The sequence below is a fragment of the Notothenia coriiceps genome, unplaced genomic scaffold, assembly GCF_000735185.1.
Source record: "Notothenia coriiceps isolate Sejong01 unplaced genomic scaffold, NC01 NC01_scaffold00019358, whole genome shotgun sequence".
Lineage (NCBI taxonomy): Eukaryota > Metazoa > Chordata > Actinopteri > Perciformes > Nototheniidae > Notothenia > Notothenia coriiceps.
In genome coordinates, this window is record NW_011352059.1 from 219,706 (window position 1) to 232,914 (window position 13,209).

At 44.5% G+C, this 13,209-nt stretch overlaps 1 protein-coding gene and 1 long non-coding RNA gene across 2 annotated transcripts in view; both read left to right on the forward strand.

The window, feature by feature from the left end:
- The first annotated feature begins 4,115 nt into the window (after positions 1-4,115).
- On the forward strand, positions 4,116-4,618 carry LOC104951976 (uncharacterized). Its single transcript, XR_799078.1, has 2 exons — positions 4,116-4,236; positions 4,293-4,618. It is a non-coding gene; the product is annotated as an uncharacterized lncRNA (long non-coding RNA).
- Positions 4,619-6,510: 1,892 nt separating this feature from the next.
- The window catches only part of LOC104951984 (omega-amidase NIT2-like), a 27,804-nt gene continuing 21,105 nt past the window's right edge, over positions 6,511-13,209 (forward strand). Inside the window, 7 exon segments of the mRNA XM_010778731.1 lie at positions 6,511-6,535; positions 10,499-10,632; positions 10,634-10,663; positions 11,178-11,298; positions 11,894-11,982; positions 12,064-12,157; positions 12,249-12,323. Of these exon segments, the coding sequence (XP_010777033.1) occupies positions 6,511-6,535; positions 10,499-10,632; positions 10,634-10,663; positions 11,178-11,298; positions 11,894-11,982; positions 12,064-12,157; positions 12,249-12,323 (568 nt within the window).

Consider the following 13,209-nt stretch of genomic DNA (forward strand, 5'->3'; position numbering starts at 1 on the left):
CCTCCATACCCAAATCTCTTAAAAAGGGGCTGCAACGGATCTGATACATACTGATCCAGATTTGAACACTTTTCTGACGTCAGGACGGTGGCGCTAAGGCTAATGGGCCAACTCCACCAATCAGGAGGAGACAGCCACGGACATTACCGTTCGAAAGCGCTGGAGACGCTGTAGTACATATTTCAGGCCACCAGATGGTGCTGTTCTCACTAAATCCGAGCATGAAAGGCATTGTTAAATTGAGTGAAATGAGGAATGGATAAAATGCATGATCTGTTTGGTATTGTGACAAATAAAAAGTATAAATATGCCTTATATAGGTATGGTCCTACACTATATTATTCAAATATAGCATGATAGGTCCACTTTAAATAGTTTCTTTCTGCTTCAGAGAGCTGAAGTTTGTATCACGCAGTCTGTCTTGCCTCTTTTGAATGACGAATACACACTACCGCCACCTGCTAAGGAGAGTTATTGCCACTCACGCATGCGCAGTGCGTACGTGCGACTTGGCTGTCGGCTGAAGTCTTTGCGATGTGTTCCAGTGCGACTTTTTGGCCAAGACGCAGGAGACGCGAGTCAACAAAACAGTCGTGTTCCGTCGGGACGTGTTCTTTGGTGTCAGTTTGGTGTGTCAGGGCCTTTAAACACTAAGGTCTGAAGCTGCTGTTCTGCACTTATGTTTAAATGTCACTCTCCCATTTCTTTTTTAAAAGAGTGAAAGGGATATAGGATAAAGTGGAGAGAGGTGAAAGACTCAGGTGGAGAGTGGGGATAAAAAGGAACTGATGGAATGAGATATTAGATTGAGTCAACGGGGAGATATGTAGAAAACTTTATGGGAACTGGGGGCTGAAGTTGAGTGTCTGAAGAAAGAGAATAAAAGATGACAAGAAGAGAAGGGATTGGTAGGAGAGGGGAGAGGATGCAACACATGTCCTGACTCTCTGCTGCGCTCCAATTAGCATCCTTATGAAGCCTCTAAGACAGTGGTTGTCAACCGCTGTGCCAAGGAAATGGGCTGTGCGACAAACGGTTATTGGCCCTGACGTTTTTTTCCCTGTGAGCAGTCTAAAGCAGAACGAGGTGACTACGGAAAAAGTGTTTTTGTTGATGTAATTCTAGTAAATATTAGCCAGTGAAATATACACACTCAGTCCCGTAAACTAAAACATGAATCTGAATCTCAAGCAGTCTCAAACTAATTACACTAAATCTCAGGGGGCTTCAATACGAAACCCCCCTGAGATCCTACTGCGAACAAGAAAGAAACTCCCCCTAAAGAAACCTTGCATTTAAAAGGGAGAACAATTGAAGAAACCTCAGGGATCCCTCTTCCCTGGATGACATATGTGCAAGATATATACAGCATGTTGTGGGTACCGAGAAAAAAATCGAATAAAATCACAATATAGACAACCCAAGTTGCAGTTTGCATCCATGTCTGTCCAAAATGGCCTAAAACATGTTTTGTGAGGTCAGGTCATAGCGACCTTGATGCTTGGCCACCAAAATCTAATCAGTCTATCCTTGCAACCCAGTCTCACGGCATTTCGTGTTATATTCACGACATTTAATCTATTGATTCGTGTTCACCAACAGGATTTTCCCCTTTTTTCGTGTCACAGAACGATTTTAAAATCAATGTATTTCTATTGGTAGTATGTTTCGTGCCTGCACCACGTCTTTTTGTCCGTTCGGGTCTTGGAAGAACGGAAGCTGTGGGGTTCATAAAAACATGTTCTTACTCAATATCAAGCCACGATTATTGTTTTTATTTTAAATCGTATAATGTCTGACTTTTTTTGTCATCTGTGAGCAAAAGAAATGGGGCTCCGAGCCTCAGAATACTGACATCTGTATTTTTTTTAATCTTTTTTTCATTCTAATTTGTTATTCTTTTCTAAATAACACACTGTTATTTACTCACCAATGACACACAATTATCCTTGTTTTTATTTATTTGTTTAATTCCATAATCTCTGGCTTTTTTGGCATCCGTCAGGAACTGAATTTCAAAATAAAAATAACCGGAAACAGGCGTAGGACATTTCGAGCATCATTGCGATACACAGCCACCCCCACCAGGACACCCTGTCCTCACTGTGCAGCACCTTCAGCGACAGGCTGCTGCACCCCACCTGTCACACGGAGAGATACACGGACACGGAGACACAGAGGCACGGAGAGGTCCTTCCTTCCTGCAGCGGTCAGACTTTACAACCAGCACAGCCCCTAGTATACCCTCCTACACACACCACAACACAGACTATAACACCCCTTGCTGCTAAATACAAACCAACTTTGTGCAATATGTGCAATATACAGTATATATGAAAACATTTGAAAACAGCCTGAGTGCTTTGTCAAGTAAACCTAATGATGGTATAGTGATGTCATCAGGGTGAGAACAATTTAATGGATTTACTGTTTATCCGACAATAACATTTGAGAATAATTAGCTAGCTAGCGCACCCTAACCCACGTCACTCCCCGCCGCTAGGAAACTAGTTCGTTAATAGGAGACAACTCAGCAACTCCATACTCTCCTAGCAGTGAGAAGTGACAGACTAGCAGTTTAGACGGACCAAAAAGCTTGCTGTTCAATTTATCTCCTGAAACCAGTGTAGTAGTGTGTGATGCTAGCTAACTAGCCAATTCAACAACTGAATGACCAACAATCATACCACTTTTCCACCACATGACTTTTGTTCACAACTTCTTACGTACCGAACCGTGACCTAAAAACCGAGGTACGTCCCGAACCAAAATGTTTGTGAACCGTTCCACCCCTATAGGCCACACACACACACACACACACACACACACACACACACACACACACACACACGCTTCATTTCTGTGCTATGCTGGTGCAGCCCTAATATCTGAGTCAGATTCGTCACTGTACTTGACATATTTTTTACTAAATCTGTCTGAGCTCCATATAATCTGAGAGTTTGCGGGGAAAAAACTCAGAAAGACTAAGCACACTCACTGTCTCTGAGTAGATAAGCAGCCACCTGCCTGCCAGTCAATCGAGGTACCTCCTGAAAGAGAAATTAAAGAGTTAAGAGCTTATTCTCAAAAAGCATTTTAGTCGTACTGCTAAAATTAGCACTTGTGCCACTTTCACAATTTCCTATCAAGAAGACATTTTACACTGTATGGCTTCATAGGTTCAACCCAAAAAACTTAGGAGGCAACCGTACTGGTTAGTAGATCAACAAAACACAACCACCAAGATTGTGGTCTGTTTTTCTGCTTCAATGTGTAGACAACACATTGAAGGAGAAAAACAGATCCACACAGTCTAACTCTTTCCCTATCTCAACCAAATAAGAGTCACATGTCTTGTGAAGGCATGAGGCTTCATATCACGCAGTAATCTGCTGAGGGAACAATCATACCACTGTTGCTGCAGACTGTCAGAGGTGAGAGGCCAATCACAACTCTCTTCCTCTTTTTCTCTTGAAAGACACACACTCCGGTCCACTGGTACAGTCTGACACAACTAATGGCAGCTTGCAAGGAAACTAACATTTCAAAGAACATGCCAAAGTGTGATCTTGGCTAAAGTCTTCTGATTATAATCTACTTATCCCATTCAGAATGTGTGTGTTATGAAGACAGCTCATTGTATTGTGAAACAAAACAAAAACTACTTGTCAAGCAACAGAGAAGATCAGATTTGTGCACACTTTTTAAATGTTGAAGTTAAAAGCATCAATCTGGTGCACTTTGAGAGCAACATTAGGAGATATATGGATCTCTCAACACCCATATGAAACAGAACTGTAAGCAGATTTTCTTTTTCTTTATGGATATTTTACAAATCAATCTCCCCTTTCAAATTGTATTCTTGTTTATTAATAACTACTTTTTTTTACTTTCATATAGTATTTTATACCCGTTTACTTTATGCTCTTGTTTTCTTATAACTATAATGATCATATTGTAGTGCCGAGAGATAGGGAGTTGGAGGCGGTGCAATGGAGGTGAAAAAGTGAACTTTATTGCGGAGCAGAAAAGGACATGTTGCTGGCTTGCAGTCCGAGTAGCCAAGAGGAAGAGAAAAGAAGGAGGACACAGTATGGTCCCCAGCAGGAAGGAAAGCTGCCCGGCCGCAGGCGAGGGTGCAGCGCGGCGGGCACGAAGTCCTCGGGAGGAAAGAACCGGGTCCCCGGGGGGCAGGAGCAGCACCCCCGGGAGGTAGGAGCCGTGGACAGGGGAGAGGCCAGACTGAGCGCCGTCCGAAGCTGCCGTCGAGGCGAACCGTGGTAAGAGGAGAGGCCAGGCAGGGTCCCGGAGCGCGCCACCCACGGGCCGATGAAGGCATGGGCGACGTCCGAAACCGCTGAGGCAAAGGAAGAGGCCAGACAGGGTCCCGGAGCGTGCCACCCACGGGCCGACGAAGGCATGGGCGACGTCCGAAACTGTCAAGGCGGTCCAGAAGCGCGCCACCCAGGCGCCGATGAGAGCGCGGGTGGCGTCCGAAGCCACCGTCGAGGTGATGAAAAGGCGAGAGGGTCCACACGAGGCCGACCAGACATGGTCGAACCTCCTCTGAGGCACCAGAAAAAGCTCAAAAAGGGCCGTACTGTCCACGGTCCAAAAAGGTAAGTGAAATCGTGAGAGGATCCACACGAGGCCATCCGGACATGGTCGAACCCACTCTCAGGCACCAGGGAAAAAACATAAAAAAGGATCGATAGCCGTCAGCAGCTAGCCGTTAGCTGTGGCCGCACAACCAGAAGAAAACAGCCCCACGAGGTAGCAATCGGGTTCATCCCTACCCAGCAGGTCGTGCATGGTCTCCCTGTAGCCGGAAGGCCGATGCGGGAATGGCGAGCAACGTCCCCAGCCATTCCGCGGGGCACGCACCAAGCCTCAGTCCGCGTTCCGGTGGCAGCCACGGACGTCTCCAAACATCCCCGGCATTTCGAGAAGAAAAACTGAGTTTTTCTGCCGTCTCTGGGTCCGTCCCGGAAACTTCACGAGACGTTGTTAGGGTCACCAATGTAGTGCCGAGAGATAGGGAGTTGGAGGCGGTGCAATGGAGGTGCAAAAGACCTCAAAAAAAAAACTCACTCCACCCTGTGTGCGCTCCTCAAGTTTGCCTGCGTGCTTGCCCAAGTTGGCACAAATGTGCCACAAAACCAACCAATGGATGTAGCCTATAATGAGACCGTCAACAGCCTTATGGCAACCTAAAACCCCTCTGTAACAGCCCCCCCCGTCCCCGTCCCCCGTTGACAATTCAGATTTCCCGAGAAATGTAAGTTTCGGGGTGGGCCCGCCCTGGTAAATCAAATGCCAGCCCAGAGACGTATGTCTGCCGCCGGGTCTGACCTCTGACACAGGCCGTTTCTCAATTGCGAGGATGCTGGCTTGGTAGTAGCATACTTCCAAGTCATTTCCTTCAGAAACGAAGCAAGTATAATTCCGAGCCACGGCTTCGGAAAACAAAGAAAAATGGAATAGGCTAACAAGTGTGCCACTCTCTCTAACGGTTTCAACATAAACTGTACCGAAAATAAACACCTCACGATGTCTATCTAATTATGAACTTGCTTTACTTTCATGGAACACATTTTTGGTGATAACAAATGCAACAAAGTAACATATTTACCAACACATGTTCTATGCCACTACATACTTACATTTAAATGTGTCGCTGCGTCAGTTCAGCCATTCTCCGCAAGGGTTTTTGAAATTGGTCCGTGCGCAAAGCATTGTGGGGATTTGAAGGACGCAAAGTCTACCCATGTGCAACCTCGGAATTACCCCCAAACCAAGGACGTGGCCTCGGTGGAATTCCAAGTAGGCTGGAGATTGGAACAGTCCTTCGGCGGCACTCGATGACGTAGTAGCCCTATTCTTGAAATATTGGGCTTGAAGCCAGTTTAAGCCGCCAGCCTTGTAGTTCCCTAGACTTGAATTATGTCCCAAGTGTATTTAACCAACGCACAACTTGTTGTCACAACAAATTGTCACCACAATATAAACGATGTGCCCTTCCTACCTTCACTGGTTGTAGAAAAAGCTTCTTACGATTCAGTTAGCATAGGCTAGGCTTAAACGCAGATGATACGCATAAACAGACAACAGATTATTGAACTCAGTATGGATCAGTATCGACACGATGACACAGATCAGCCACCTGGCGTTTAGCAAACTAAATGACAGCTAGCCAGCGCAAAAACTGGCCGGGTATGTTGTGAGCGGCTCTTTATGGGTAAGGGTTGCAATTTCTGAAGTGCGCGGAGTCCGCGTTCTGGGTGCTCTCCGTCAGAACTGGGCAGCGCCCTGTCAGACGAGATCATATACAGAGCGCTGTTGTGTTCAAGGGACCTCTGACCTTCCGGCCATGGAAACAGCAGGGCACTCGCTTTTTGTTTACTATTCTTTGCGGTCTAGAGTATTCCTCATTTAATTTTTTTCATTTTTTGCGGTGTTTATAAATTAACCGTGCAGAAGGGCCGTACGCAAATGTGCCGGCGGGCCCGTATGGCGGCTCAGGCGGAGGCCGGAGGTTGGCTCCGTAGCAGCCATCTCTTCCTCCCTTAGACTTCCNGCCAGGCTCAATTTATGCTGCGTTTCCATTACAGTTTAGGAACTGGGGTAGTATCTATAGTAACGCAGTGTAGGCGGAGCCGTGACCTCATCTTCAATGCGAAACACAAAACCAACATCAGCCGTTAGCTGTTAGCCCTAATTTTTTTTGTAATTATTATTTTAATACTTTCTGCTGACACTAGGTGGGGCTGTGTGACAGTTTTGTCTTTTCAGCCGTGCCGACACCTTTTCGGCCGAAAACCGTCGGCCAAAGGCTGTCGGCAAAATAAATCACTCTGATTGGCTGTTCAGCTAGCGAATCAGTGCATGAGAAGCGAAACGGTAGTGAGGGACCAAAACAAACTATTAAGAAGGCATATCTGAGATTTCATTTAACTCCAGCTCTCGACACCGGTTCGGGAAAGCCCCATGAGCTTCTCGTTGTAGAGTGAAAATGGAACGCGCACGCTATTTGTTGTTTGTTTATATCATGCAGTCTGTTCTTCTTCTCTCGGTGTATCACGCAGTCTGTCTTCCTGTTGCCTCTTTTGAATGACGAATACACACTACCGCCGCTTGCTGGTAAGGAGAGTTATTGCCACTCACCAATGCGCAGTGCGCACGTGTTAACTGGCCGTCTTCTTAAGTCTTTGCGGTGTGTTCCAGTGCGACTTTTTGGCCAAGACGCAGGAGACGTGAGGCGACACAACAATCAGGTCCGTCGGGACGTGTTCTTTGGTGTCAGTTTGGTGTGTCAGGGCCTTAAGAAAGACTGAGGCACCAGAGGTTGAGAGACTTCATTGATCTCAGAGAAAAAGCCCTTTGAGCCATGTTACTGAATCGTTAAAGGTCAGTATTTATTTTATTTGTTTTTCTCTCTTATTACTTTGCATTCAGCAAAACATACCTAGATAGGTAAACTACTATTGATGTATTCTCCTTTTTTTATTCATAAGTTGTGCAGATGTGCAGTGCAAATGTGTTTGTTTTTGTCATTTACATGTGTGACAGCTGAAAATAATCTCACATTTTCACATATTTTTAAGATTAAAAAACCTTTTGTAGTGGGCCAGCCCTAAGAAGGGGGAAAAGTCTTGAGTAAGCAGGAAAAGGAACTTTACCGGCTGAGCGTGAGAAGCGTTAAGGGCTTGCAGTAATTCAATAAAAGTAATTGCTTTAGATTTGATCACTGTTGTTCCACATTTTGCCTATTAGCATGCTAGCTTAGCTAATTAGAACCAAACACTGCTGAGGTGTGAATGTCATTAGATATTTGGTCAAAGGGTCAAACAAAGGACCATTTCAATCTTAGTTATTCATCCTGAGGTGGACATGAATGTGAGTACAATATTTCAAGATCATCCATCGATCCAATAGCTGTTGCTGTTGACTTCTCGTAAAACTACAAATGTCAACCTTGTGGTGGTGCCAGAGGAAAGCTCAGGGGATGGCTAAATAATTGGGCTTTATCCTCTGGGAACCATGAATGACTGCACCAAATAGTATGCCATTAAAACAACTAAACGTTTACATATTTCCTGGAACAGTGACAACTTTGACCTACTTGTCAAACTAGACTAGACTAGAGCTCAGGGGGAAACCAAGGTCTTCCAATAGTTGAGATACGTAGATCTGGACCAAAGTGGTGAGCAACTGATCCACACTTCACCCAGAGTAAAACACTTTTTCTAGACTCTTTCGCATGCTTGAACAAAAACAAAAAAGATTTGTCCAATGCAACCGTTTACTCCGAATCTCCGAATAAAATTGCACAATATAAATCTATTCTAGTAGACCTCAACAATGGAATTATGATCAGTGGAAATGGCCATGACATGGGACCTTTAAGGAAGAAACCTGCTCATCTTATATTGGCATGTGCTGACTCATGATGGCAAATCAACTAATTTCCATCTTATCTGAAACAGGTTACACTTGTAGTCATCTCCATGAACAGTCAGCCTGTCTGGTACACCCACCACATTCCATATGTGTAATGGTTACTGTTGTTGACTTGGCAAATATAAAGGGTCCCAAACGAAACTGATTTGATTCACATTAAAGTTCCCATGTCATGGCCATTTCCACTGATCATAATTCCATTGTTGAGGTCTACTAGAATAGATTTATACTGTGCAATTTTCCAAAATCACTTTGGTTTCTCATTTCTAAACTACGTGTATTCACTGAATTTCACTCTCTGCCTTTAACGGCTCGTTGTACCGCCAATAGCTCCAGCCCCCACCCTCCCTGTGAGCACTGTGTGCTCTGATTGGTCGGGACGTTGTGAATCGCGCTGAGCTCCGTGGAGGTGTGGTTTCCTTGCGACAGCGAAACACAGCCAAACTCACCCTGAGCACACACAAAGTCACAGCCGAAGTAAAAACAATAAGTGTGGCTTGATATTGAGTAAGAAAAAGGTTGATATACGCTGTGAATTCTCACAGCGTATATCAACCTTTTTCTTACTCAATATCAAGCCACACTTATTGTTTTTACTTCGGCTGTGACTTTGTGTGTGCTCAGGGTGAGTTTGGCTGTNTTGGATAATAGTTGGCAGGGTGCTTTTTAATTGCCTCCCCGATTTTAACTGCAATTATACGTAATTTCTATGTGTTTGCTCTCTCGTCTTTAACTTGCATATACCACGTTCATGTATCGTGGTCTGCACAAACTTGTCATCATGCGTGTATTCTGCTAACTGCACTGTCCATAACTATTTGATAGGAATACATTTCTAGCCTAGGCTATTTCCTTGTTTTTCTGTGATTTAGTGGGCTCGTTTGTGGGATGTTGCGGATGAGTTTCACCGAGACCGCCTGCTCTGAACAACCAATCACCGTACTGACCGCTTCTAAACTCATGCACGAGAATCGACTTCATCCATAGCAACGGCGCGTCACTCTTAGTGATTTATCCTTAGTATGAGTAGGTCTCAGCGGCTTTGTGAATAACTTTTAAGAAAAAACTCCTACGTAAAATGTTTTAGCGCGAGTTAGGAGCACTCCTAGCGGTAAGATAAAATGCTTTGTGAATACGGCCCCTGGTCTTCAAGGTTCTTTATTTAGTCATACGAACATAGCTACAGTGTAGTTATGCTGATGAAAATCTTGTGTCACCCCCTGTCTCATGTCTTTTTCTACTTGCTGTCTCTGGCCGTTTCTCCATCGCGAGGAAACTGGCTTCCAAGCCAATATTTCAAGGATGCTACGTCATCGAGTGCCGCCGAAGGACTGTTCCAATCTCCAGCATACTTGGAATTCCACCGAGACCACGTCCTTGGTTTGGGGGTAATTTCGAGGCTGCACATGGGTAGACTTCGCGTCCTTCAAATCCCCAAAATGCTTTGCGCACGGACCAATTTCAAAAACCCTTGCGGAGAATGGCTGTACCGACGCACAGCACACATTTAAATGTAGTATGTAGTGGCGTAGAACATGTGTTGGTAAATATGTTTGTTGCATTTGTTATCACCAAAAATGTGTTCCGTGAAAGTAGAGCAAGTTCATAATTAGATAGACATCGTGAGGTATTTATTTTCGGTACAGTTTATGTTGAAACCGTTAGAGAGAGTGGCACACTTGTTAGCCTGTTCCATTCTTCTTTGTTTTCCGAAGCCGTGGCTCGGAAGTATACTTGCTTCGTTTCTGAAGGAAGTGACTTGGAAGTATGCGACTACCAAGCCAGTATCCTCGCGATTGAGAAACGGCCTCTCTGTTTTCCCTTCTGTGTGATTGGTGATTCTGGTCACCTGGTGCCCTTGTGTTTTCCTCCCCAGCTGTGTCTTGTCCTCTGATTGGTCTTGAAATAAAGGGAATTTTCAGTTTCAAACATGTGTCTGTTCAACCTGCTCTGCTAAACCCTGACACATGTTAGTGAAAGTAATGCTAAATGAATTACAATAAATGTGTCTTATGTGGCATACCTTTTTTTTATTAAGTTATTAAGTCGTTTCATAAACACGGTGTATTTTGTGTTCCCTCAGAGTTTCGCCTGGCTGTGGTGCAGCTGCAGGTGGGGGGGGTGAAGGCTGATAACCTGAGCCGAGCCAAGAGGCTGGTGAAGGAGGCGGCCAGCGCGGGGGGCAGCAACCTGTGTGCTGCCGGTCAGTGAGGGGGGGGGGTCATTATTTACCATACTTTACCTCTATGGTCCCATTATCCAGAATCACACATGGACAATATGATTTTTATTTCATAACCAATGTAATCCGAATCAGAAACGGATTTATTACCAGGTAGGTTGACACGTACGAGGAATTTGACTTGGTGTCGTGGTGCATACATAAAAGTCAAACAAAAATTAAAAAACACAGATAGAGAACTATTTTAAGAAAACTATAATAACATTAAAAATATAGTAAAATAAAATATGGCAGTATTTACAAGAATGGATGACAGCTACTTAAGTCATATTCAGACCCAGATACTGATCATTCCAAAACAGGGAACCTAGAGAAGTGTCGAAAAGTGTAATCTCTGGCTTTTCGGGGGGACAATAGGATATAGCTTGTCTAATTTATGTGAGGAGTGGGACTAATGCAACATATCAGTGAGTTACAGTCCCAGAAGCTGCTAATGTGAAACTGAAACCCATATTTTCTACCGTCATCGTTACAGGAGTGTTTTAATTCCCCTTACGGCACCAGCTTCTTCTCTCAGTACGCAGAGAGGATCCCCGGAGAGTCCACAGAGCTGCTGTCAGAGGCAGCCCGGGAGAACCAGGTCTACCTGGTGGGAGGTGAGAGAACCGTGTTTTAATCCACCGTGAGTTTGTATTTTGAAGGGGCCCTATCCTGCTGATGTTCAGGTGTATATCAGTATGTAGTGTCTCTACTGGGACGTGTCTCCGTGCTTTAATGTTCAAAAAGCTCTTTATTTCTCTCATACTGCCTGTATGCACCTCTTTTCACCCTCTGTCTGAAACCAGAGCCCAGTCTGCTCTGATTGGTTAGCTGGCCGGCTCTGTTGTGATTGGTCAACCTGCTTAGAGTTGTCCCTCCCCCTTAGCCTATCACGTGCAATGTGTTGGAGCGCTAGCCAAGTGTAACAGAGATGTCCCTATATTTAGGGAGTAAACAAAGGATTCCAATGGAGGGTTTCAGAAGGATTTTAGCCTTTGCAGACCATTTGCATGCACAAAAACCTTTAGCACACACTACAGGAAAGGGAAAACCCTAAAATGCATAACAGGGCCGTTTTAAAAGATAAGAAAGCTAAGCCCTAACATGACAGGAAGCACTTGAAATTACAGTAGTACAAATGAATAATAATCCAAACTTTTTTAATGTATGTAAATGGCACATTAATGTAAAAGGCATTCTCTCATTCACCAGGATCGATCCCTGAGGAGGACGGGGGGAAGTTATATAACAGCTGCATCGTGTTCGGGCCTGATGGGAAAATTATTCTGAAACACAGGAAGGTACGTGAGCATCAACTCCAGTTCTTAGTTTGTGAATAGTTTAGTTCTCAGAGATCACAGCAGGTAATGTATATCTTCCAGATTCACCTCTTTGACATCGACGTGCCGGGGAAAATCCGTTTCCAGGAGTCCGAGACTCTGAGTCCAGGAGACACTTTGTCCATGTTTGAAACACGTAAGTGACCATGCTCCGGTGACTAGTCATTTTAGTAGAATACATTTTTAAAGTAACCCTCCCACCCCCTCACTCTGTGATTCTCCCTCAGCGTTCTGTAAAGTGGGCGTGGGGATCTGCTACGATATCCGCTTTGCAGAGCTGGCTCAGCTGTACAGCAGACAAGGTGAGAGGTGGATATTTAACTGAAATCTGGGCTGATTTTACAGATGATTTTAAGGTCACCTATTGTGCAAAATCCACTTGTTCATGTCTTTTCTACATCAACATGTGTCCCCTCTGTGTAAAGAGACTCTGAAAGTTTCAGGAACAAAGATTCTCTCTTTTTGTCCTGATACATTTCTATAAAAACCTGTCTAAAAATGAGCTGATCAGATTTTGGCCACTTTATGATGTCATAGCGATTTTTTGGCTTGTGTAACCATTAGCCAATCAGCAACCAAGGTAATCTGAAGCCTTCTGAGTAAATCGCCAGAACGCCGACACCTCCTCATCACTCCACCGCTCCCATGTTTCTTTTTGTGTTGCCATAAGTTATTCTCTCTCCGTTGGTGCGCGGGGCTAATGCTAATGCTAATAATGCTAATGTCACAAATACAATGGCGGCTTCACAAAACTTTTCAGAGTTTTACGGGGCGTGGTTTGCAATTCGCCCAGCCAATAGAAATTGGTACTTTTTTGGTAGTGACAAAAAGTAGTTATAAATATCCAGAGTCATATTATGTTTGTACAGAGACTTCACAAAACCCGAGGTTTATGGTTTGTCGTAGTAACGTCGTAATGGGTATTAAGGGGAGGCGAAAGTCCGGGACGAGTTTCACGACAATAAGAAGACAACAATGAAATCTACTTTTAAAATACTCGCTCGGTGAAGGGGTGCGGGGAGACTCCTCTCTAAACCAATTTTTCTAGTGTGTTATCCGCGCAAGTGTGGCTCAATGAAAAGGGGACGATGAAAAGACGAATCAAGCAATGAGGGAATACAACGAAAGTGTGCTTTTTCTCATGAAATCAGGGCCGCTTGAAATGGTGGTAAAAACCACAGGACGGAA